Raw genomic sequence first — 26,174 nt, 5'->3', positions numbered from 1 at the left:
AGGCTTCGCCCTTGTGGGAGAGTGGGCTAAATCAACGAGTATGGGGGAGGGAGCCATAACAGCTTGCAGGGACAATGCACTTTGCAACAGCTGCCATCATTGTAGTGACTGATATGCAGGGGAAGGAAATTGGGGGACATTCCAAGTATGACATTTTGGTGTCTTACGTTAGAATGTCTGATAGGTAGCACTGAGATGGCAATGCTATCATGGGAGGCCTGATGGGGGTGGTATAGCTGGGGTGACGTGGGCCTCCAATGTTAGGCCAGTGTTATTGGGCTGGCCGAAATATCTAGTTGACCGGACTATTATATACGCTTAAACATACTAATTAACAGATCTAATACAAGACTTTTATTTTTTAAATATAGGCCAAATTAGACTTATAATTTGAGCCTACATAAACTAACAGACCATATCAGATCTAAAATATTTTACGTAAGTCCAACTTTTAAATCGAAGCCTAGCCTGACTCAGCCTATTACCTCTAGTCAAAAGCTTCCACTTCTGCTATAACGGCTGTATGTTATTAATTGAAACAAACTTTAACTTTAGCAGAAAGAAAAACTGCGGCTTGATACATAAGGGATTTATATAAATAAACATTATTTCCTTTGTAGAAATAGACTAATATTCGAGATAACTAGGTAATTGCAACTATATTCGTATTCTATGAGAATTTCTTCGGTGCTATCATTTTACTGAATTTTTAGTGCTATTGACACTCATAATATGATACGTGTTTTACTTTTGTCAAATCACTTTCTTTTCAGATATTAAAATAAATTATTTATTAATGATTTGATAAAAGTAAAATGTGTGTCATATTATAAGTGAAAGTAGCACTGTAAACAATTAAACATAGTACAACTGTTGCACTTAAGAAATTCTCGTATTCCATGCTCCCTTGTTCCATGGCAATACTTGTCTCTATATAATTTTATATGAAAAATACGAATTACATGTATATATATAAGGGTTTATCGTTTTTCCTATTACAGGGATAAAATTATCTCCTACAACTCTAAAACTACGCCGTTTTGAGAGCTAGAGAAATTAATAAAGACTGTTTTGGTAAAATTTATATAATAAAGAAATAAATAAAATTACAAAAATACTCTTCTTTAACTCTCAAAACAATGTAATTTTAAGGTTACATAAAATAATTTTATCTACTATGACAAGAGAGATATTTTTCATATATATATATATATATATATATATATATATATATATATATATATATGTTTTTCTCATGTTACATGAGAAAAAACATATTTCTTACACACTCATCAAAAGATGCCCTCCTTGAAATTTTTTATTTAAAAAAAAATAGGTGGGTCTCACATATTTTGTGTCTATAACATGAGAAAAATTATTTTACGTGACACGAGAGTCATTTTTCACATATTTTGTGTCTACAATATAAGAGAAGTTATCTTGTGTGACATGAGAGTCATTTTTTCATATATGGGATCTATTAATCTCATGTTGCATGAGATAATTATCTCATGCAACAGAGACAAGATGGTGGGTTCTATCATTTGTAAACAAAAAAGAAAAAAGAAAAAATAATATGAACCCCTCTACTTTATCTTTGTTGCATATGAGATAATTATTTTCCTTCCTTTATATGGTTAATTAATTAACTCAAACTTATTTGGCAACGGTAATGAACCTGCAACTTGAAGGTTGCGTAGCTATTAAGAAGCATTTTCTGTCAGAAACTTTGTGTAGACAATAAGTTTTCTTGTCTCTGATAAATGCCCTTTGGTTTGTTACGCTCAACTAAATAGAATCCCTCAGCACCACTAACTGGGTTTGTTGAAAGAAAAATGTACTTACCAGCTTGTGCACTTTGAAATAATGAAAAGGTTTCGCCAAAATTATTTTGATCAACCACCAACGTAACGTATTAGTTTTGTGACTATCATTAGAAAAGAATATCTCTGATGGATTGAGTTTTTTATTCTCTTACAAAGACAACCTCATGAAAGAGATGATGGGTCTTTTATGGCAAATAAATCACATTTTGAAAAGCAAATTCCCTGTTGGAACACTTGTTTTCACACTTTTGACCAAAATTAGAAAGGATTCTTCTTCACACAGTCCATAAATCAGTCCTTCGTTACTTAACTCGCAATTAACTTTTTTATTCTTCCTTTCGGCCAGTATTGAAAAGTTTTAATTATTTTATTTTTCGGAAAAAGGAAAAGAAATCTCACATTCCATTAGGAAAATTTTGAAGTCAAAATTTATTTATTTTTTAATTGATTCATTGATTACTTAACTAATTCGATTTGAGTTGGATAGGACTAAAATGGTGGTAAAACTCTTCTTACCGAGTTTTGAATACATTGTGAATTTAAACTCAAGATCACTAGTTAAATTTAGAATTAATGTCTAAATCGAAAGATTTGTACATGTATTTGAATGGAGATTGTTCAAAAAAAATAAAGACAAAAGTTAAAATTGGATTATTCAAATATAATGAAGTTCCATATTTAGGTAGTAAGGAGTTAAGTAAAGACTATATAACGAAAATAACTCATAAGTTCAATACTGTAAGATTTTGAGTTAAGATTTTTTGTTAGACCCATTTGCTATGGTTTTATAACTTAACTTATTAATAATCATCCCTTGTCATGAGTTTCCTCTCACCCACCTAATATTATTTTTTTGTTGATAAACCACATGTATTTTTTAGGGAAGACAATTTTATTCAAGGCGGATCCAGAATCAAGAATTTTAATTCCTCCTAAAAATAATACTAAAAAATTGAACAAATATTCTCACCCCACCGGCTCAACTCTTATGGAGTGACCCCACTTGATATAGATTAGGCTTAGGTTAAGTGAATATTTGACTAGAGGCAGGTTAACTATTTAAAGCGGCAGGAGTTGGCGGATTGAGGCCCGCCTGACAGTTAGGACCTCTGATACACGGACACAGGTTTTTTTTGAAAATGTGCGTGTCGGACACGTGTCCGACACAGACACGCTCCGACACGTTCTGACATGCGTTCGACACGCGGTTAACATTTTGGGACACGTGGTCAACTCTCCGACACGTTTTTTCGACACGCAGTCAACTTTTTCCGTCACGTGGTCAACGCTCGGACACGTTTTTTTTTTTTAGTTTTTTTATTAACTAAAAATAAAAAAAATCATTTATAAATCAATTTTTTTATGTTATAAAATTTGACATGAAAAATTAACAATGTACGAAATTTATTTTTTTTATATTTATGTTATAAAATTTGACTATTTGATTGATTATATGACTCATTATAGACTGTTATATGTATTAGATATAAATTATATTATATATATTAAAAATATTATTTAATATCAAAACGTGTCCTAACGTGTCAAAAAATGTCATTTTTAAAAATTAACGTGTCGGTGTGTCGTGTCGTGTCAGTGTCCGTACATCATAAGTTAGGACACTAGAGTTTACTTTCTTTTACTTTAATAAATAAGAAATGAACTATATCATGATTTTCTGTTCTTATAGGGTTTTGAATGCTTGCATGGGTTAGCTTGCAGAGGTCTTGTCTAGGTCTGCTTTGCAAAAGAACCTATGTACCAAAAGACTATTGCAAGTACAAATTTGGAATATATCTTTTCACCTCGTGTGGACTTAACTGCCCTCACTTTATTAATTGATAATTAAGCTCCTTTTTGATCCCATAATTATCAAATCATGATATATTCACCAAAATATCATCAGATTCATTTTACAGGGAAATAACTTATATGCATGTTAACAGTTTAAGAGAATAATGAAACGACTTTAACGCACATTGTTGAGATATATAGTCTCACATTGGTTGTATGTGTAACTAATGTGGAGTTTATAAGACCTTGGGCACTTCCACCCTTTGAGCTAACTTTTGGGGTGGTGTATCCCAAGGTTCTTTACATGGTATCAGAGCCTCGCCGCCCCCCACTTTCTCTTGTGGCGTTTCTTAGCACAGGTAGGCTGGGCCTGTTGCATTGTCCACTCTTCAAGCTCAATGGGCTCTCGTGTGAGGGGGCATGTTGAGATATATAGTCCCACATTGATTGTATGTGCAACTAATGTGGAGTTTATAAGACCTTGGGCACTCTCACCCTTTGAGCTAGCTTTTGGGGTGGTATATCCCAAGGTTCTTTACATGATATCAGAGCCTCACTGTCCCCCGCTTTAAAAAGTGGAATTAAAATAAAATAAAAAAGCACAAAAGGTAAACCAAAAATTGGGCCTGTGCAATTCCACGCTTCTAGCCCAAAGGGCTCTTGCGTGAGGGGGCGAGATATATAGTCCCACATTGATTGGAATGGGAAAATAATATGACCTTTATAAGGCCTTGGGCACTCCCACCCTTTGAGCTAGCTTTTGGGGTGGTGTATCCCAAAGTTCTTTACACACGTTGCAAAAACAAAGAAAGTAATTCCAAATGTATAATAACCTGCAGCTCAAGGGGGAAAAGAAGAAAGCCTCTGAAGAAGCTTCTTAAACCAATTATTCTATCTTAGTCCTACAATATTTTCAACAATAAACTAAGCATCCTTAAAAGCATGTGATATACCTTGATAAGCTGTAGGTGATCCTAAAGTTTCCAACATCTAGCCATCATGATTTCCTTAGAAGATGTCTATCAAGTAGTGACAGGCACTGTCCCATTATATGTGACCATGATACTAGCCTATGTCTCTGTGAAATGGTGGAAGATCTTCACACCAGATCAATGTTCAGGCATAAACAAATTTGTGGCAAAGTTCTCAGTCCCACTTTTGTCATTTCAAACCATTTCTTCTAACAACCTCTATGAAATGAGCCTGAAACTCATATATGCTGACTTTGTTCAGAAATTGCTTGCATATATAGTCTTAATAGCAATCACTAAGATCACTGCCCGAGGAGGCTTAAAGTGGATCATTACTGGGTTGTCATTATCAACACTTCCTAACACTTTGATTCTGGGAATCCCACTCGTGAAGGCTATGTATAAGGATAAAGCAGTTGTTTTCCTAGCACAGGTTATTTTCTTGCAGAGTATGATCTGGTACAATTTGTTACTGTTTCTTTATGAGCTTGATGCTGCCAAGACCAGGCTTGCTTCACAACCATCACAAGGCACAGGTAGGCATTTATAATTGGTCAAATATCAATTTAGATACATCCCTCATTTTCATTTTCCAATTTCTTCTTTGATATCATGCATTTGACATTTGATATTCCCTATATTCAGTTTTAAATTATGTAATAATATATAACTTTCGATCAATTAATCTTGTTTAGCCAAATAAAGTAATCTGAGACAGTTAAAGTGGGGCCACAACATATATATTTTAACAATCTGTTATATGCTCCTTGAATATTTATTGCTCTGAAACACAATTTTGTTTTATGAATTATATCCTAGTTCTTCAGCAACATATAAGTAAAACTAACACCTCTGCTAAATCTAGATGCCCAAAAAACATAGATAGTTAGATAGATAGATATATTGAATTCAGAAATAGAATGGTGTCATTTCTATTTTCTCACATCTCAGTTCTTGATGTGTGTTTAAAGGAGAAACTGATACGGCTCGTGAAGTACAATTAAAAGGAGAAGAAGATGCAGAACCTAGAACAAAAAGGAAATGTAAGATCTTGCCCATTCTTGTCACAGTGGGGAAGAAGCTAATCAGAAATCCTAATACCTTTGCAACTTTAATTGGTATTATTTGGTCAAGCATACAGTTCAGGTGAGAGTCCACAAGAGGGTTGCAGAGGCACTACCAAGTCTTAAACATGTTCATCTCATTCAAGTCAATCCAAGAGATTAATGTATTTCCTGATCATAATTAAGGAGATAACTAAGGTTAATTAACCTGTTGCAGGTGGGGGGTACATATTCCTGAAGTGGTTAATCAGTCAATAGAAATATTGTCCAATGGAGGTCTTGGTATGGCAATGTTTAGCTTAGGTAAAAGAAATGATCAATATGGTTTCTTGTTATGAACTTCTGAAAATTAATAACAATCAAATTCTAGAGTTTGATTAAAAGGTCTTTTTTCTATTTCTTGGTCAACATTTATCAGGTTTATTTATGGCATCACAGTCCAGCATTATAGCATGTGGGCCAAGGATAACAATGGTGGCAATAGGACTAAAATTTGTGTTCGGACCTGCCCTGATGGCTGTAGCCTCCATTGTCATTGGATTAAGAGACACATTGTTAAAAGTGGCAATTGTTCAGGTGATCTTTTCTTTTTCTTTTTTAATATTACTACACTTTTCAGATCATTTAAAGGTACATATATAGTATGATTTTGCATGTGGCAGGCAGCACTACCCCAAGGAATCGTTCCTTTTGTTTTTGCCAAAGAATATAATGTTCATCCAGCCATTTTAAGCACTGGGTTAGTAACTAATGCCAAAGCATCTGTTTGATAACTTTTTTTATATATATCTTGCTTAAGATTCTATATATGATGTTCTTGTTTTTAACTACAGGATCTTGTTAGGAATGCTTATTGCCTTGCCGGTGGAATTGGCCTTCTACTTCCTCTTAGAATTATGAAGGGCTGTGTTAAATATATGGCTACGAACATTGCTGTAAAATAACAGTTTACATAGTTGTAAATTTACACTATTCATTCATTAGTAAGAAAATCTCCCTACCAATAGTGCTATATATGTTGTTTAAGTACATTTGTGGCATAAGTTAAAAGGCAAGAGTTAATCAATGTACCAAAAAAAAAAGGCTAGAGTTGTTAATAGTTAAAAAATTTACTTCTTTTATTTACTTGTCCCTAAATGGGGATATTTTTAAAGGGTAGATTTGAAGAGCACATTTTCGTTTGTGGGATATATTGGTTCCAAAAATACAATAACAAGATGTTTTCTACTCTTAGACGCGATTTTGGCTGTTGTTTGAGTAAGTTTTGTCTGATTAGAATAAATTTTGACATTGAAAATTTTGGAGTTATATAAAATATATGTGTAGGGATAAAGATACTTGGCTTTAAGATTTAAAGTTTAGTATTAATATAAAGAAAGTTAGTACTTGGCTTTTGTATCACATCTTTTCACATTATTATACAATAAAAGAATATTATTTAGAGTCTTTATTTATTTTATTTACTCCTTCTACACTTAAAACCCTATAAATTCAACAGGATATTCGAGTCATTGTATTTGTATCCATAATGGTATCTCATTATGGTTGTATACTTGTATTGAGTTCATGGTACTGCCAAACCTATATTTTGTGTTTTTATTTGCTCCCCATGTCTCTTGTGACATTATTGTATTGAATTTTTAGTCTCAAGCTCTTGTTTCATTACAAGTACCTTTCAACTTTGTATTAGAGTCATAGTATCCACCTGGCGAATTTGTTTCTTCTTGCCACTGTGTTAAGTTACTCCTCACTGTTGTTCTATTTATTTATTTTTTAATATAGATTAACTCCATTATAATATTTTAAAAAATATAATATATTTATTATGTCTTAAAATATTTATATATTTAAAATTATCTTTAAATATTATTTTTCATATTTCATTATATTTTTATAAATGTTTTTAAATAATTAAAATTAAGAGTATAATATTAATATAAATAGAGGATGTTGTAAATAAGCAGGCCTAGGACGGTTTGAACATCGGATCTGAGCTCTTGCTTATTGGGCCGATTATGAACCCATAATTCTTCTACGGATTTGTGAGTTTACTTGCTTATTGGGCCGACAATAAACAGTACCTTTTCGCTTTATATTTTCATTATAAAAAAGTCTCTTCATATTATAAGAGTTTTTATAAAAATTTGTTTGACTTAACTTTTTCTGAGAAAAGAAGTTTAAAAAAAAAAAAACATCCAAATAGATGCCAAAACTTAAAAGAGAGAGAGAGAGAGGAGAGAGAATCGATGAGCCCAATAATGAGTTTTTTAATGGAAAATGGACATTCAAGGTGGGAACTATACGCTCCTGTAAATTCAACCGAAGCAAACTTAGGATTTTGCATTGTACAATTATACGCTAGAGTGTTTCTTAGCATAACCAGCAAACTTAGAGCAAATGAAATAAGTGGGAATTATTAAGGGTAATATTTCTCTCAAGTTGCATAAGAGAGAAATATTTTTCCACACTTACATAGTCATATTGATAATTGAGCTATTATTATTTTTTTTTCCTTTCTTGATGTGAGAGTAGGAAAATATTTCTCTCTTATACAACTTGAGAGAAATATTACCCAATTATTAATATTGTGAAAGTTACCACACGAAAATAAATACAAATGACATTATATGAAATGTAAAAAATATTTTGAATTGTCGCTACAATTTGGTATATAACACCATCTATATCCTAATTTCCTAGAATATCAAGGTGAGATGTATTTATTGTGAACAATTTCTTTCAAATATTTTTTTTCCGGTAAACTTCTTTCAAATATTTAAATTACTACGTAGATGTTCTATGTTTTGGACAGGCTTTCTTAGGCTTTTTGACTCTTTTACTATTCATTAATTAATTAATAATTATTTTGTCTCTTATTCAAAATTATCTACTAATCTGCTCATCTTTAATCGATTAATTTGAAGATTTAATCGATTAAATGGTCAAAACTGGAAAAAATAGTTGATTTGAAGATTTAATCGATTAACTTGATTAAATCTCCCAACATGCAACAAAGGCCAAATCTTCAAGTCAACCATTTTTTTTTTCAGTTTTGACCATTTAATCGATTAAATTTTCAAGGTAATAGATTAAAGAGAGGCAGATTGGTAGATAATTTTGAATAAGGGATAAAATGATTATTAATTAATTAATGAAGGGCAAAAAGATAAAAAGGCCAAAAAGCCGGCTTTCTTAACCCAATGCATATAGATTGGCCTGTAAAAGTTACTACCCATGGTGAACACATAGATCTCGAGAGGAATTATTGTGGTCCGAGTGTAAATAAGAGGATAAAATTGAAAAAGAAGAAAAATAACAAGGGTAAAAAAAAAAAAAAAAAATTAGTGTTGTGAGAAAGAACACCAAATCATTATGTGATCCTGGAGGATAACTTATAGAAAATATTTCCATAGATCTCAATATAGAAAATCTCTTATTTCCTTGCATGACTCATAACTTATCATTTCTTTTGTACCCGATAGTGGTGCAATTTCTCGTATACATCACTGAGGTAGTGGGTAAAATGGTTAGACTTTTTCTTTTTTATTAAAATTTTAATATTATAATATTAAAAAAAAGCAGGTAAAAATAAGCATAAAAATAAATAGATATAATATTCCATCTCCTTCTCTTATGTAATAAATTTTTCCAAAATACTTTTTATCTTTTATTCTAAACCCCAAAATAATAGAGAAAGTTTTATTTTCTCTAACAAGAGAAATTATTTTCTTTGAGAAATTTATTTATCATTTTAGATAATATAATTTGTGTCATTTTCATTGTTGTTAAAATCTTAATTTATCACTATGATTTTACATTTTTATGATTTTTTTTTACCAAAATAATTTTACTAATATTCCAAACATTTTTATGTTTTTACAATATTTTTACATTATGATTTTACATTTTACGATTTTTTAATCCACTTCCAATTTTACGTAAGATTTCAATTTTAACAACTTTGGTTATTTCACTCTCATAAAAGAGTGAGACTCGCATTTTTATTTTTATTTTTGTCCACTCTCTCCAAGATCTACTTTTTTTTCTCTGAGTTAAAATGACCTACATATATTTTTTTCTAGAATTAAAACTCAATGGAAATTCCAAATGGGCAAACGACAACATTTCCAGATCGAACGGTGGGGATATTGTTTTCAGGTATCTTGAGAAAAAAGTGAGATGTATTAAAAAAAAAAAAGAAGGTAAAAAACCTCACCGAAAAGAAAGCTGAAATTAGGGTTTGAGGTATTTATTTATCTGCACAAAGGCACTGTTTGGGTGTTCACTCATTCAGGTCAGAGCTCATCTCACAAGATTTCTTTGAGATCCCCATTTTCTCCGAAGCAAGCAAATGGCTAAGGGTCCTGGTCTCTACTCTGACATCGGCAAGAAAGCCAAGGGTACTCTCTCTCTCTATATATATATATATGCTTGTGGTGTTGGATTTTTTAATTTAATTTTTTTTTGTGGGCTTTTATTTAACTTGACAGAAATTTTTATGGGTTTTTTTGTTTTTGCTGTAGATCTTCTGTTCAAGGACTACCACAGTGACCAGAAGTTCACCATCACCACCTACTCACCCACTGGAGTTGTGAGTTTTTTTTTTTTAATTTTTTTTCCATTTTTATTAAATTTTTGCAGCACAATGCATGACATGGGTATTATAATGTTGGTAAAATCAAGGAGCCACTTGAAGTAAGCTCGAGGGTTTTGTTGGAAGATTCGTAAGCTCTCTTATGTATATCTTGACTGCGAGAAAAAAAAAATTTATTAATTTTTAAAATAACAAAATTTGTTTTGGGTATGTATTATGACAACAATGTATGTTCTGGTTTTCTGGGTTTTCTTTCAACTGCAAAATGTTGGCTTTACTTAATTATAATAGAAAAATAGCTTCTTAGCCGGAAGCTTTCTTAGCTGCATTTTGTTTTGGATAAAGAAAAAACGATAATCCAAATAAGCAGATCCTGTTATTTAAAAACGAGAAAACAGATTATGATTCATATTCCTTGGTTATTGTTTTGTTTTGGGTTTCTTAACCTTTTACTGATAGTTTTGCTTTCTGTCATATTTTGGTTTCCTCATTTACTGATTGTTGGACTGTAGTTTTCTATAGGCTTCGCTTTTCCTAAATGTTCTTTTAGTTGCTTTGTGGGAATACTCTAGATGTAGCAATCTAATTACATGATTATATAAAGTACTATGAATTAGAAGTTAATTTATGCTTTGACCTTTTTCAGAATTGGATTTTCCTAATCTAGTTTTTTTTATGTAAGTGCACAGAGCCTGGTTGTGTATGTTATCAGGCTTGTGTATACTTTATCAATAGTGGCCAGAGATACTGCTATTGCATTAGAGGGGAGAAGAGCCCATCCACTCCCAAGTGCTCTAGCTCTGGGGTGCTGCACTTTGCGGCAAAAATCAGGTTTTCTAGGTTTTGATTGGGGTTTTTCTGAAGTTTTCAATGCAGCAGAGCCAATGAGCCTCCTTGTTTGGGTTTTGGTTTAATTCACATGACCCCTTTCTGTTTTACTCTCAACTATCCTCCCCTTTGGGCCATCTACCATTTTGGCAATAGGCACCCTCAGTTTCACGTGCTTGTATCTTCTGGCCATTTTGCCTGCAGCTTTTTGCCATTTTGCCGGCAGCCTCTATAGCTTCATCTTTCTGTACACACTGCCATCTTTTTCTGATGCTGTTGTCTTTCTATCCTCCAACCCAAGTCCACATAGACAGGTTGTTAAAAAGTAAAAGACATCACCGTTCTGGTTTTTTACCTTTGATGATTTACGTTACTGTCTTTTTGTTTTTGGTGATTGATGTAACTATTCATTTTTTGATAATTGACATCACTGTCTCTTTTAAATATTACATTTTTAGTTTAGTTACGTATGCTTGTTAGACATTTGTTATTTGCATTTTAACTTTTTAATAGCACTTTTCTAAGTTAGTTGATAAATTCTCCTTAAAATTTGAGTTTAAACTCTGTTTATTGTTCATTTCTTAATGGTTTAAAATTTTAACTTTTAAAACTATTAGGATTATCAATCATGTGTGTTTGACAAATTTTCTTATTTTTTCCATTACAGCCACTATCTTTGTTGTAGCGGTCACTATGGGATCTGCTTTGTTGCTATAGCATTTATGATTGTAGCCACTCTTCCCTGCATACTGCCATGATTTAATTTCTATACTATTTAATGTTTTAACTTGTAATATGTAGTATGAAAGTTGTAGCATATGTATAGTAAAAAGGTATAGTGTAACCTGCATCATCTAACTACCCATGATGAAAGGTAGTATATCAGATGCAGTTATACATGCTTAAACTGATCCTGTGTAACCCATCTGATAAAATTGACATCCATGATTTCAGTACCATTTTAACCTCTGTTTAGCAATTTATGTCTTATGTTTTTATCTTGTACTGCAGGCTATAACATCAACAGGAACCAGGAAAGGTGAACTGTTTGTGGCTGATGTTAACACCAAGTTGAAGAAGAACAACATCACTACTGATATCAAAGTAGATACAGATTCTAATGTAAGTTTGACATTCCTTTTCGAGGATATTTGTTAATCTCTGTTCTTAAGCTTCAACTGAAACCTATACTGCCTTGTTTCTGATTTATTAAACCAACTTTGATTTTGATCTTTATTTTAATACCCTTGGAAGGTGTCTTACCAGAAGATTCATTTGTTGGTTTATCAGATTTTAGTGTGGGTGGCTAAGGGACTATTGTGGTCCAGTGCATGTGTGCATATTGCACAATTGAAGTTTTGGATTTACTAAAATATGGATACAACTATGCTTATATTTAATTCTTGCATAAGCAATGCAAAATGGAATATGGTGGTTGTTGATTGAGAAATTTGATTTGTTTGCTTGTAGCATCTTAACCTCTCTTTTTTTACATGTAAGAACAGTACCATATATAAACCAAAATCTTATACTCATTGCAGTTTATATTAATTTGATTTTTTCTTGAGTTACTCTGACCTATTCATGACTTCTATACTCCTATAGTCCTATGATCATTTCACTAAAGTTGATTAATGCTTGTGCTTGTGCATTCCAGCTCTTCACAACTATTACCGTCAATGAGCCTGCTCCTGGTTTGAAGGCTATTTTTAGCTTCAAAGTTCCTGATCAAAGGTCTGGAAAGGTAAGATATTCAACCATTTTGCATTATAAGCATTCAAAATACAAAGGAAATCCAGGTGTCTGTAGAGTAAATTACATAGTTTGAGAAAACAGCCTCATTAAAACTGTGTAAAACCTAGAGCTCTTGCATCCTGTTCCTTCATGTCAGTAATTGGCGATGTCTGTTTTATGGAACAGGTGGAAGTTCAGTACTTGCATGACTATGCTGGAATTAACACCAGCATTGGGTTGACAGCAAATCCAATTGTCAACTTCTCTGGTGTTATAGGAACTAATGTTCTTGCTCTTGGTGCTGATGTTTCTTTTGATACCAAAATTGGGGAGCTAACAAAATCCAATGCTGGATTGAGCTTCACCAAAGATGACTTAATTGCCTCACTGACTCTGTGAGTAATTGTTCCTCCTCTCTGAGGCAGTGTTTGTAGTTAACTGTGCATTTATTTCACTCCAACCTGAATCTTAGCCATTACACGTGGGACCTATGAAATTTTTAAATTAATCTTATTTAAAATGAATGATGAATCTCAAACTTGTTTTGCTTGTAAAATCCTGGAGAAAAGGCCATACACATTTTTTTTGTTCATGGCAGTAGAGCCGATCAGTGAACCTTCTGAAGCTCCATTTTGTTTTGGTCCCCCCCGTTCTCTCTCTCTCTCTGTGTCTCTCTTTTCTTTTCTCCTCTCCTCTTGAGATATGCCTGTTTACATATTCTGTCCAAACTATCCCTCAGCCCTGTGCGTGTGCTGATTGATAGTATGAGGTTGTATGTTCTATATGTGACGAGTTCTTGTGTGCAGGAATGACAAAGGTGATGCTCTGAATGCTTCTTATTACCATGTAGTCAACCCCTTGACTAGCACTGCTGTTGGTGCTGAGGTGACTCACAGATTCTCGACTAATGAGAACACCCTCACCCTTGGAAGTCGGCATGCATTGGATCCATTGACCACATTGAAGGCTCGTGTCAACAACTTTGGCAAGGCAAATGCTCTCATCCAGCATGAGTGGCGTCCCAAATCATTCTTTACCATTTCTGGGGAGGTTGACACCAGGGCCATTGAAAAGAGTGCTAAGGTTGGATTGGCTTTGGCTCTCAAACCCTAAGATTTTGATCCATCCTGGCAACAGCATTGAGGTAGACATTAGGACTTATTAAGCCTGTCAGACTGAATTATTTTCTTAAAGTTGGTTCTCTTCTTGGGCAAGAAGTTGGTATTTTATTTGCATTTGAGCAATTCAACCGTGTAAAAATAAATAGGTTTTCTATAAACCAAATGTTACTCTTAAATGACTACAAGCTCAGCAAGCCTTTTTTGTTGAACTGAGGATTGGTACTCTTTATTGAGGTTTTGGCTTGCGAAATTTTATACCTTCTGATTTGATGGTTATTTTCCGCAATTTCCCCTTACACACATATCTTCTGATAAGATGATTGTTTTCCGCAATATCCCCTTACATTCATGTGTCCTTTCAGGTCTTGGATGCTATCGGCGTTAAATACTTGGTTGTTCGTGTTTTAAATTTCTTTGTAGTCAGCTGTTGTTTGCATTTTGGATAACCACATTCATAATTGGGTTAGATCTTTTTCTTATTCCTGTCAAACCTGCCATCCACCCTGTATCCCTTCTTTTCCATCCCTACATTAAGGAAGCCTCTTTTTTTTTTTTTAGAGGTTACAAGGAATTGAACACAACACCCTACATTACACACACACCCCACACCACTAGGCTAACCCTAGTGGTGCACATTAAGGAAGCCTCTAAATGCTGCTAGTTTGTCTAATTTTTACCTGTCCTTGATTGAGGTAATCGTGTCAGTGTAAGTCTTTAGGAAGAGGCCTTCGATTGCTCCTTTCCTAACTCAATTTCACTTAACTGAGTAATCAGTTTGGTTGCTATGAGGTATGCTATTTGAACATCTAAATATATAGACATACTTATCACACATGTACCTAAATGTCATTGAGATACACCTAAAAACTTGAATAGATTGATGATTTTGATCTTGCACCACGAAATTTTGTATGCAGAGAGTTCCTCTTTGCTTATGTCTTCTGGGAAGCATAACTATCACGTTAATTCGGGGTTTTCGTTTTGACTGCTTACATGCACTATTTTTTGAACTAGAGAAATAGAACTTAGTTCATGGTCGTTTTCTTTAGAAGTAGGTTGACATTTATCGAGATCAAACAATTATTTAGTTGTTTTCAATTTCAATTATGTCATGAATACTTGAAGTTGTACGAGTTCAGAATACACAATGGCTTTCCAGCACATTGACCTGGATTGTGATTCCAATATTGAGGTATCATCAAACCGTGACGAATGTTAAAAGTTAAGAGGAGACACTAGAAGAAGTTAGAGATGCAAATGAGGTTTCCAAGAAACAAGGAACCAGCTACGGTGCTTCAAGCAATAGCACGGATGGAGTTCCTTTAGCCATTACGTGATACTTCCCTGACCCTTCAGGTTATTGAAGAAATTCCTATTCATGAAGCCTTCTTGAACTAAAAAACTCGGATAGCTGATTCAGGGCATAGTACGGTTAATGCGGCTTAACACGAACGAACACGTAGGCAAACATCCTCTTGTATAATCCAGTTTAAGATTGATAACACGGACTTAAGAAAAACCTAGTAGGAAGTAATTCTTACGGAAAGCCTTTTAATTATGTTACTGACATGCAACTTGTCTTATGATTGTCCTCAACTAACGATAAACATTGCAAATAAATAATTAGAACATAAAACTGGAAATTATGCTACTCATTCCGACGGTATGACAAGAGGGAAGAAGCAACTATTTAAGGTTAAATAAGCATTCTCATGATCCAATTAGTCTCCATATTAAGCACCAATTCACCACAAATCCTCAAACAAAACCAAGCATAATATAAAATAAAAAGAGCAACATGATGCCATAAAGCTCACGTCTTGCACGCGCAGGGTCCAAGAAAAGGTAAAACTTATTATGTGGGTCTATAGATAGTCTAAATTTGCATTTGCAAGGGCTGATGACATGATTTGAACCTATAACTCCGTGTTCAGATGGTGACAACACCTACTAAGGCTCCCCTTAAAAAACAAAGCATAATATTTTAACCAAAACAAAAAACAAAAAACTTATGTGTTATTTACTATTCCAGAAAGGCTTGATTTATTAGATTGTGGAAGCATTGGCCTGAAGGAGACCATCCCGGATCTGAACAGCAATGTCCTTCACAGCACCAGGGCCATGTGGTATGAAAACAGATGAGGACTTTGAAGATGCCCCAATCTCCTTTATTGTGTCAAAGTATTGAGTCACAAGCACCATATCCATGACATCTTTAGCTGTTGTCCCAGGTACATTCTCAGAGAATGCAAGCACACTGTCCCTTAGTCCATCCACAATGGCCTGACGCTGGCGAGCTATTCCAAGTCCTGACAGATATTTGGACTCTGCTTCTCCCTCAGCTTTCTTTATTTGTAATATTTTCTCTGCTTCAGCTTTGTCAGTAGCAGCCATCCTCAGTCTAGCAGCTATCGAGGTCACAATGATAAATCAAAATTACAATTACAATCACAAAATGGATTTAAAGAACAAGACAGAAAATATACTAGTTTATCCCAATGTAGTACTAGCTAGTACCACAATACATCTGGGGCCAAAATTGAAATAAAAAAATATATAAGTCCAAAGTTATATTATCATAGAAGCTATGATTCTTTTGATTTGAAACAGTGAAGGTAAAAGTAGAGAGCTACAAAGCAAGTACATATTGTAAACATGCTTGCTTATATATATAGAAGCATCTGATGCATTCAGACCAAAGTGAAAACAAAGAGTTAAAAGCGGCATGTGCACACACTTATGCATGTTATTGATAAAGTAAACTGACACCATTTTTTTTCACGAGACACTAGAAGAGGTTACCTGCATTGATCTCGTTCATAGCTCTCTTGACATTACGATCAGGCTCTATATCAACAATGAGGGTCTGGACTATCTCATACCCGTAAGTTGACATGGCCTAAAACATTAAGGTTGACTTGATTAATTAATCTTAAAATAATTAACAAGTACGATAAGCTTTAATGATTTAGAAAGAGTAATATTTGTACATGAAGAAAGATAAACACAAATAAAAGAGATTATAGATTTAAATAACACCTTTCCAAGCTCCTGTTCGACAGCTCTTGCTATCTCATTCTTCTGCTCAAAGGCAGCATCCAACTCCAACTTTGGCACACTGGCCCTGATAACTGAAGAAATACAAAAAATTATCAGCTTTTAAAGAAGTACACCAATCCATAATCAATTATGCCATAACACAATACACAAAATGTAATTGCTCCACAAACTGGAACCATGAATGCAATTTTATAACAGAATTATGTACAACAATCACTCTACATACCGTCAAAAACGTATGACTGGATTTGTTCCCTCGTGTTGCTGAGCCTATAGAAGGCATCAGCTGCTTTCTCAGCCATGGCACGATATTGCACAGATGCAACCACATTAACAAACACATTATCCTAAAAAAATAATGAGTCAAACAATAACAAGAGATCGTAATAAACTATAAAAAAATAGGGCTTTACTTCTCTCATGTTGTTATAGGAGAGAAGTTATCTTATGTTGTGAGATAAATTAAGGGGGCCCACCAATTTTTAAGAAAAGAAAAAAAAGTGAGACACATCTTTTTATGTGAGTGTAACATAAGAGATGAATTTTATGTAACATAAGAGTATAATTTCCCAAAAAAAATATACATCCACCTTAACCTTAAATTATTAGAGCTGAATATATCCTCCTTAACCTTAAATTATTAGAAAACTTAATTCATAAATCATAATGCAAAACAATGATAACCACTAGCAGTATATGATCAGCAAAATGTACTCAGCTCAAGTCTTAAAAAAAATGAAAAAGTTTAAAATACACATAATCTTAGAGGCAAATTGTTATTTTGACAACCAAGTATAAATTGCTGTAATGCTAAGAATATAATATTCTCAAGATTTTATAACAAAGTAATTACAAATCATATTTATTTTTTTGGGTATAACCTGGAGGTATCCCCATTCAATCTCCTCTGGTCACCTTGTTCTCGGAGTATGGCCCGAAGACTACCTCCCAAAGATTTTTCAAAAATGTGCTTGAGACAGGGTTTGAACTACTGACCCAAGCAAATCTTTGGAAGTTCAGTTGCCAATTGACAGAACCTCTGCCGCACGCCCAACTGAGATATTACTCTCTCAAAATTGCCTATCCAAGGTGTACACACGCCCAACAGAAGGTGGCACTGCAGGTGCCGAAATAACAAAGACATTTTGATATTCTCACTACTAAAATTTTTTACTACCAACTTATTACCTATCTAATCACCATTAGATTAATATTTTCTCTCTCTTCAAAAACTTTTTAACATTCTCTCTCTTTGATCCAATGATGATGTGATGGGTAGTAAGTTAGTAGTAAGAATTGTTGATAGTTAGAATATCCTCAATCTCTTTAAAATTGTAAAACATGAAGAACAAACAGAAAGCTAGCACAACATTTTTATTTTTGTTTTTTTCCCTCTCTTTTTTTATCTTCAGTTTCTGTTAGAGAACAAAATAAAAGCGTTAAAAAGTCTATTAACTTATGGCTTAAGATTTTGGGTTGAAGTGACACTTATCATGATATCAGAGCTTCAGTGAGGTCACGAGTTCGATCCTCACCGTCCCCACTTTCAGGTGGAATTAAGAAAAAAACACAAGATAGACCAAAAATAAAAATGGGCTTGTGTAGCACAAGACATACCAAAAATGGACTTGTGTCATATCCACGCTTCAAACTCAATGAACTTACGTGAGCAGGTGTGTTAGAGAACAAAATAAAAGCATTAAAAAAATTATCACCTAAAAATTAAAGTTTTGGGTTGAAATAACAGTTATCGTTATAATTGCTACTTGACTTTATTATAATGGAAAGTGGGAAATTGCTTTACGCTCCCTGTTCATATAAATCTCGTATATCATACTCTTCAGGATCTAGGACGTGCAAGATCTTCTTCTCTTGCAGAATATTCTCAAGATGATGGGGAGTATTTGGTACATTTTTATATATTTAAATTGAGCACACTTTTTTTAAGTGATTAAATCTTAGTCTATTTTTTCTTAATTAACGAGGTACAATACTTATTGATTTTATTACAATAATACTGGGGAAAGGACACGAATTTGTTATATATATATATATATATATATTTTTTTTTTTTTTTTTTAAATTCTAAATATAGTCAAAGACAAAAGTGTAATGAATTTGAGGAGCCAACCATGACCATCCCTCCTAGCCCCTCCCTACAAAACACACTGTTAGGGACTTTTGCTGCAAGGCTTAGCCTCAAGCTTACAATAAAGCAACATGCTGCCATGCTGGTAAGATAACCAACACTCCTGGTTAATAAACATCTAACTCCAAAAAGACAAAGGCGTATTTATTATCAATTACTTCATAAAAGCATTTCTATGTCTCGACAACATGACACACGAGTTACACAATATCACTACTTGATTTCAGTACACACACAATCCATATTACAAAGCAACAAAGATCTTTTGCTGAACAAGCAGCAACTCAATTAACAAACCAAAATTAACCTGCGTATAACCAAAAGAGAAAATGTCCAGAACTTTTAAGTCATTCCAAACTCTAGCATCAAGCATGTTTCTCGTACAAGTATAACATTTAATTACATTAGTAAGTATTTACTGAAAAGTATATTGACGAATGAGTATGTAAATATCTATGAATAAACATGAGTTAACACCACCACCTGTTTTCTTTACAAAAATACACTCTGGAAAGAAGGAAGACTAAGGAAAGGTGGAGAAAGTATAACAACTTCACTATATCAAATTCCCCACATGAAAGCTGTGCTGTGTATGCTTCTTTTCTTTTCACCTTCTATCAACAAGGTCGTCACGATATAACAGTAAACTGTCTTACGGCTCCCCCACCTTGTTTGAGATAATATAATGACAGAAAACTTTAATGATTCCTCAAGTTTTAAAGCAATTCTCAAAACACAACAGTTTCTGTTCAGCTGATGAGTCTAAGTTGAGGGAACTGAATGAATAGAAAAGCAAATTAAAGAGAGTGGACTTTGATTCTCATCCACTAGGTTTTGGTGACTTGACATAATGATGATAAGGAGAAGCATGTGGACCATTTGGACTAGACAAGATCCTTACAGGTTGACCCTTCCTCGATAAAGATGATGCTAACTGTGTTTGCATACCATTTTTAGAATTTGGCATGGACATGGTACGATCTACACGCACAACCTGGAAGTGATAAGAAGAGATAGCCATATCCTTGAGGTTTTGCAAAGGCTTTAGAGCTTGAACAACTTCACTCATCATAGGTCTGGATTTCGGATCACGGCAAAGGCATTGAGCAGCCAGCTGGGCAGCCTTCTGAGCCCCTTTAACAGAGAAGTGACCTTCAAGGCGAGGATCAATTATTCGGAAGAATTTCCTCCGGTCTACAAGTAGAGGTCTTGTCCACTCCACAAGATTGTGTTCCCCATTTGGTCTATTCTTATCGATGGATCGCCTGCCAGTGAGCATTTCAAGTAGCACTACTCCGAAACTATAGACATCACTTTTTGATGTCAAATGTCCTAATCAGAATTGGCAGTTTAGGTCAAAACTAATACCGCAAGTGTTACAGCAAAAAAAGGATATCAATTGAAAAAACAATTTCTTGTTATAGCAAAACCATATGGAGCTTTCTCACATTTTATTTCATCCCCAGCTCGATTTGAAGATACAGATCATGCACTCAAAAGGAATATCTATAATATGTATTGAAGAAAAAGCATATTTAATAATCTAAATTTATGCAACTTTTAAAGTTTAAAAGTCCTATGGCTCCCTTTCCCTGCTTTTAAGGATGAACCATGTATTTGGTTCTGATACTTGATGATTTGAAGTAGTTGATGCATATCCAACTTTCAAATGTCAGTGTCATGAACCAAACAATCCCAGAAGTTGAAGTTGTAGGGTAAAGGCTCAAATGGTTTTATATCTAACACTCCCCTTTATGCAAAAGCCCTTTAAACTTGAAGCATATACAATGCACAGTCCAATTTATCTTGTGCTGAAATTCAACTTTTATTTTGAAGAGACGGAATGCTAGAAAGTAGCAACACACAAGTAGGCCAAAGTTTTTTTAGTGAGACCTATATGAAATTCACCCAATACTAAAGAGCGTGTTAAAAAAAATGTTTGCTAGCATTTCACATGGTCATAGATAATTTCATATCATATCATAAACTAACTATCCCAAAAGTTTGAGCTGTTAGATGAAAACACATGAATTATTTTATATTTAGCAGTCAACATAATATTTTTAATTTTGTTTGTTATGGATTACAGAAGTAGATATCCCAATCTTTTGTATGGCTTATGCTGGAAAATGGAGATTGGGAACAGGAACTGTTTCTTTCTTTAGCATTTAAAAGATGTCTAGTATAATGATTCATTATGTATAATAGTTATTTATTATGGTTATTTCTTTGTCATTAAATCCATAATGATATCTCAAACAATATCCAGATATACGTAAACAGTGAACAGCTTAGAAATCAAAGAATAATATCAAAGTATAAAGAACAAATCCATATTTAACCCAATTTTCATTTAAAGCAGCAGCCATTCATGAGTTTATTCGTAATGCAGAGTATTTTACAATTATTATTCAGAGATGCACCTACACTGTAGAGATGCAAAACCCTCATTAATATTTTCATAATTCCTAATATTCCATCCTTTAACAGGATCATTTACTTCTGATTTATTTTATAACAAACAGTTCTTCTAACTAGTAAAACTAGGTGAGTAATTAACAGAACAATCTAGTAGATGAAAGGACAAATGCATATAAAGCAATTTGCAAATATTTAACATTTATTATTTGAACTCTTTACAAGCAAACAAAATCTTAAATTTGTAATGGAAAAAAAAAAAAAAAAAAACTTACATTTATAAAAGGTCAAAGAATTATAACAAAAAGGAATTTAGCTTATATCTAATATTAATGCAACAAAAGCAGCAAGTTAAACATTTGGTTCCATAATATCACAAGACCTAGAGACCAATAATATAAACAATCCCAGATACCATTAGCAATCTAGAGCCTGAATCACGTAGTTAAGTCTAAAGTTCATGAAACACAAATTAACATTCAAAAAGAAATAAAAAAGGATCAAAACTCACCAGTCATCACATACTCGGGAGCTGCATAACCATATGTTCCCATAACTCTTGTTGATATGTGTGTCTTTTCCCCTTCAGGAGCATCTTTGGCAAGACCAAAATCAGAGAGCTTCGCATTGTATTCCTAAAAATAATTTTGCTTTTATGATTTTAAGTAGGAGGATGAATAGCAAATAATTAAAAAACCTTTTGCCTAGTTAACTCACATACCGCATCTAGTAGAATATTAGATGTCTTGAAATCGCGATAGATTATGGGCCTTTGAGCTTCTTCATGGAGAAAATTAAGACCTTTTGCAGCACCAAGTGCAATTTTCATTCTGATAGACCACGGAAGAGGCAAGGACCCTTCTGCACGATTCATGGTTTTTACCAGAAAACAATAAACTTCCTTATGCATACAAAATTCTAAAAGCATGGTGCTAAGCAGAAAGAATAATGCCTTATAGGAAGAGAATCATTTTGTTCTTGTTTTTGTTTTCTTCAAGCATGAAAGCCTATGAATTAACTAGCAATCTACGATTCCAAGAATTAGTTGTGAATCAAATACTGTAGTGAATAGGAACGCAGCATTAATGTTTGTCTTATGGAAAGTAGTAACTTCAGTAATGATCAAGCTCATTTTCACCCAAACTTTATCTCGAGTGTAGTGTGACAAATTTTGATTTAATATGTGTGTCAAGAACATCCAAATTTACTGCAATTACAAGCGACTACAGATATAAACAAGCAGTAGTAAAGACATGCAATAGAAATAAAACAGGTTTGTAGAATACTTCTGAAGAGATGGTTCTCCAAACTTCCACGGGGCATAAACTCATAAACCAACAATCTTTGGTGATCTTCAATACAGAAACCAACCAATTTAACCAGATTTTGATGGACAAGATCACCGAGAATATTTAACTCAGCCTGGGAAGGGAAAATAAAACTGTGAATGTTAACAAAGAGGGATTGTAAAAAGAAAGAAAAAAATTCATAGAAGGAAAAAAGTTGAGAAGAAGGATATATAAGTTTCGTACAAGCCACTCTTTGTGACCCTGAAGTCCATCGTGGTTGAGGGTCTTGACTGCAACGGTAAGCCCAGTACCCGGTTTCACAGGTGCAGTTCCATTCTCCTCAATCCAACCCTTGAAGACACAACCAAACCCTCCCTCGCCAAGAAGACTCTCTGGTCTGAAATTCCTAGTTGCCGACTTAAGCTCATTGAATGTGAATTTTCTCAAACGAGAAGAAACCTTCAACTCCTCACTTACTTTTGGAGTGGAAGGGATACTTTCTGCATTACTAGTAGTTGTAGAGGACTCTGGAGGAGCACTTGCTTCCTTTTTGCTTTTCTCACGTGCAGGTGTTTTTTCCACTGATTAAAAAAGCCATAGTTAAACTCAATTATCACTTCTTAGTATCATCACATATATTCAGGATTTAAGAATTAATAAACACTATTACATGACGTGATCCTTACATGCTACACTTTATTCAGCTTCATTACGGGGTCAGTAATACTGTACAGTAACTAAGTACAATCAAACAGAGTGGTACTACAGCATAAAGAATTTGTCCATGGCAGTTCAAAGAAAAACAAGGGTTAAGTTTTCATTATTTTATATGATTCAATAATGACCTCTAAATGTAAATACTATGCTTTGAACCATAATATGTTCTTTCTTATTAGGATGAATCAACAAAAATCTTTTTTTCTTTATACTTTTCTGGTTTAGGAATTGAAGCTATGAAGTTATGACACTACTGAAATTCCATCCCACAATTACCACTTTCCCAAGTTGCTATTATAATTGTAATAACAATTAGACACCTTCCTCTGCCATTTGGGTAAGATCAAATGGAGATAGCACTACTACTAATGCTTACAAAAAGATTATGTAGCTCTCCACTGGTAATGCACAACAAATCATTATTTTGAAACTTAATTGTTTGCCCAAAAAAAAAAGGTAGACCTCCAACTTCCGTAGGAGTAAAAGTCAATAAATCACTTTAACTCTGAATTTGTATTGTTCCTTAAAGCTAAAATTAGCTGCTCAAAGATAAAAAGGTATGGATAGAACCAAAAGAAGTAAAGATAAAAAAGAAAAAAAAAAACTTTCCACCTAAAAATTAATGTTAAATAGAAATTATTTCCTGAAACTAAAGAAATAGGACATATAAGGAAAGAAAATTACCACTGTGAGCACTAGTGCCACTTATGGAGTTATCAACCTTTGATCTTGAAGGTATGCAGCTCCCAATTAAACTGAATTTACCGCAACATCCAATCTTCTTTTCATCACTATCCTTCTCCATCCTTCCCTTTGACTTTCCCACATCCAAACTCCCTGCCTGAATTGCATTATTCTTAAACCCCATCTTCCACAAACTCTTACCAAGAAGTTTCCATACTCAAAAGTTCCCCAAAGTTTCAAACTTCATGAAAAATAAATAAATAAAAATAAAAAGCCACTTCAAGCAACCTCACCTCCAATAATTGAAGACTTTGAAACCCAACATCATAAATTGAACCAAAAGAACAATATCATAGATTTCAATGAAAACAACAAAAGGATCAACACAAGAACATAAGTAAATGACTAAAAGCAACAAAAACCCAGTTCTGAAATTCAGTCCAAAGGGGCTGTAGGTTGAGGAGAGAATCAGTGGGAGATTATTGCATGTGAAAGAGAAAGTTTTTCAACAACGGGCAGGCTTGAAATGTGAAAGTAGGCAACCGGGCAGGGTGGGCAAGAGAGAGAAAGGGACAGCCATTTTCTTTTTGCTTTCTTTGAGAACAGCACTTGCTCCTTTCCAACTTACAATATCTCATTTTTCTCTTTAATTGTTTGACTTTCATTTTGCACTCTGAATTATTTCACAAAAGATAATGTTCTTTTTTCATGGAAAATCAATATAAAAAAACCTAATCATTAAATGAAAATCATAATTGTATATATATATATATTAATTTTCCGTTATATATATATTAATTTCAGTTGCATATAATTGTTGTAATATATTAATAAGCGATTAAAATTAGATGTAAATGTTAAATTTAAGTTATGTATATAGTTCTAAGGTAATGAACGACTTAATAATTAGCAGCAGCACTGTTATTCATGGAAGTGGATTTTGTTATCTGAAAAAGTGATTATGTGATCATATTATTTGATCACAATTATTTATTTAAAAATTGTACATTTTCCTCTTATTTCATCATGAATGATTTGGTTGTAATCAAATAAAATGATGACGTGATATTTTTTTATATATAAGAGGATCCACTATCATTATTCATTCACAATCTGACACGTTATTCTCATTAAAGTGGTTATTTTATGCAATATTTATTTACCCATTTTTCGTGTACTGGGATGTGACAACTCATGACTCGTGAACAATAAATAGAATAGTACCTAACTTTTGGAACATTTTATTAGCCAATTCGTGAACGAAAAGACAATGGAATCCATCATTTTCAATGTGCCCGCCAGGCCTTTAAAAAGGTTGGGTTCTGGGACTGTGTGGCCCAGTCCCGGAGAAAATTTTTGATATACCGAAAGCATTGAATTCGATATTTTTTTAATTAAAAAGGATTAAAAAAAAATTCACCTAATTTTTTTTAATATTAATTTATTTTTTTAATGAACTATCTATCTACAACACTACAACAGTTTTTCTCCAGTCCTGATATCCTTGAAATATTTTCTATAATTGCACTCCTAGCTTTTTTTTTTTAATCTCGTGCAATAAAAAAATGAAAGTGGAAATGGGAGAAAGGATGGGACAAAAGAAAATGAAGAGATGAAACGGAATATTTAATTAAGTGTTAATAAAAAAAAACATGAAGGACAAATCAAGTTGGAAATAAAAGTATGCTTACATACAACATATCAAACAGAGAAAAGGACTAAAAAGGTTTGTTGGAACACGTATAAACAAAGCTATAAGGTACATGACAAAAATAGTAGCACAGAGGAATAAATAAAAAAATAAAAAACCAAACTGATTATATAATTTATTTATTTTTTGGCATGGTTTGATCTAAATACTTCTCGTCCAAGTTATTTATTTAGATCTTCACTAAGCAATGAGTATTCGTTAGTTTATCTTGGTC

The 26,174-nt window shown here is 33.3% G+C and overlaps 4 protein-coding genes across 6 annotated transcripts; 2 read left to right on the top strand and 2 right to left on the bottom strand.

Moving 5' to 3' along the window:
- The first annotated feature begins 4,619 nt into the window (after positions 1 to 4,619).
- LOC133317999 (probable auxin efflux carrier component 8) lies at positions 4,620 to 6,555 on the top strand. Its single transcript, XM_061519921.1, has 6 exons — positions 4,620 to 5,127; positions 5,563 to 5,737; positions 5,873 to 5,958; positions 6,074 to 6,231; positions 6,318 to 6,394; positions 6,489 to 6,555. Exons 1-6 carry the CDS (start codon positions 4,620 to 4,622, stop codon positions 6,553 to 6,555), a joined length of 1,071 nt encoding a protein of 356 aa, XP_061375905.1.
- A 3,332-nt stretch (positions 6,556 to 9,887) lies between these two features.
- On the top strand, positions 9,888 to 14,199 carry LOC133317975 (outer plastidial membrane protein porin-like). The gene is made up of 6 exons (XM_061519894.1): positions 9,888 to 10,055; positions 10,179 to 10,246; positions 12,089 to 12,199; positions 12,735 to 12,821; positions 12,998 to 13,206; positions 13,618 to 14,199. Exons 1-6 carry the CDS (start codon positions 10,007 to 10,009, stop codon positions 13,922 to 13,924), a joined length of 831 nt encoding a protein of 276 aa, XP_061375878.1. The 5' UTR covers positions 9,888 to 10,006; the 3' UTR covers positions 13,925 to 14,199.
- Positions 14,200 to 15,978: 1,779 nt separating this feature from the next.
- Positions 15,979 to 19,514, bottom strand: LOC133317990 (hypersensitive-induced response protein-like protein 2). The gene is made up of 5 exons (XM_061519913.1): positions 19,449 to 19,514; positions 17,219 to 17,339; positions 16,972 to 17,063; positions 16,735 to 16,831; positions 15,979 to 16,340 (listed from the first exon to the last, which is right to left on the bottom strand). Exons 1-5 carry the CDS (start codon positions 19,512 to 19,514, stop codon positions 15,979 to 15,981), a joined length of 738 nt encoding a protein of 245 aa, XP_061375897.1.
- LOC133317974 (serine/threonine-protein kinase PBL34-like) lies at positions 19,479 to 24,838 on the bottom strand. 3 transcript variants are annotated; one of them, XM_061519891.1, is made up of 6 exons: positions 24,250 to 24,838; positions 23,092 to 23,429; positions 22,846 to 22,981; positions 22,281 to 22,420; positions 22,071 to 22,194; positions 19,479 to 20,473 (listed from the first exon to the last, which is right to left on the bottom strand). In XM_061519891.1, exons 1-6 carry the CDS (start codon positions 24,431 to 24,433, stop codon positions 19,962 to 19,964), a joined length of 1,434 nt encoding a protein of 477 aa, XP_061375875.1. In that variant the 5' UTR covers positions 24,434 to 24,838; the 3' UTR covers positions 19,479 to 19,961. The 3 variants fall into 3 exon arrangements, with proteins under 3 accessions (XP_061375875.1, XP_061375876.1, XP_061375877.1); XM_061519892.1 differs by having other exon boundaries at positions 22,281 to 22,417; XM_061519893.1 differs by having other exon boundaries at positions 22,281 to 22,417; positions 24,253 to 24,838.
- Positions 24,839 to 26,174: the final 1,336 nt, after the last annotated feature.

The sequence above is a fragment of the Gastrolobium bilobum genome, unplaced genomic scaffold (genome assembly GCF_033153095.1).
Source record: "Gastrolobium bilobum isolate Gb01-03AN ecotype WA unplaced genomic scaffold, APGP_CSIRO_Gbil_v1 utg26319, whole genome shotgun sequence".
Lineage (NCBI taxonomy): Eukaryota > Viridiplantae > Streptophyta > Magnoliopsida > Fabales > Fabaceae > Gastrolobium > Gastrolobium bilobum.
Note: the sequence above shows the minus strand (reverse complement) of the source record. Positions and strands in the feature narration are given on the sequence as shown.

Coding starts and splice junctions, on each gene's coding strand:
- LOC133317975 (XM_061519894.1), top strand. CDS start 10,007: ATGGCTAAGGGTCCTGGTCTCTACTCTGACATCGGCAAGAAAGCCAAG. Junction 10,247..12,088: donor CCTACTCACCCACTGGAGTT/GTGAGTTTTTTT, acceptor CTTGTACTGCAG/GCTATAACATCAACAGGAAC. Junction 12,200..12,734: donor AAGTAGATACAGATTCTAAT/GTAAGTTTGACA, acceptor TGTGCATTCCAG/CTCTTCACAACTATTACCGT.
- LOC133317974 (XM_061519891.1), bottom strand. CDS start 24,433: ATGGGGTTTAAGAATAATGCAATTCAGGCAGGGAGTTTGGATGTGGGA. Junction 23,430..24,249: donor TGGCACTAGTGCTCACAGTG/GTAATTTTCTTT, acceptor TTTTTTAATCAG/TGGAAAAAACACCTGCACGT. Junction 22,195..22,280: donor CTAATATTCTACTAGATGCG/GTATGTGAGTTA, acceptor AATTATTTTTAG/GAATACAATGCGAAGCTCTC.
- LOC133317999 (XM_061519921.1), top strand. CDS start 4,620: ATGATTTCCTTAGAAGATGTCTATCAAGTAGTGACAGGCACTGTCCCA. Junction 5,738..5,872: donor TGGTCAAGCATACAGTTCAG/GTGAGAGTCCAC, acceptor AACCTGTTGCAG/GTGGGGGGTACATATTCCTG. Junction 5,959..6,073: donor TATGGCAATGTTTAGCTTAG/GTAAAAGAAATG, acceptor AACATTTATCAG/GTTTATTTATGGCATCACAG.
- LOC133317990 (XM_061519913.1), bottom strand. CDS start 19,514: ATGCTTGATGCTAGAGTTTGGAATGACTTAAAAGTTCTGGACATTTTC. Junction 17,340..19,448: donor TCTCTTTTGGTTATACGCAG/GTTAATTTTGGT, acceptor TTATTTTTTTAG/GATAATGTGTTTGTTAATGT. Junction 16,832..16,971: donor TCGAACAGGAGCTTGGAAAG/GTGTTATTTAAA, acceptor TTAATGTTTTAG/GCCATGTCAACTTACGGGTA.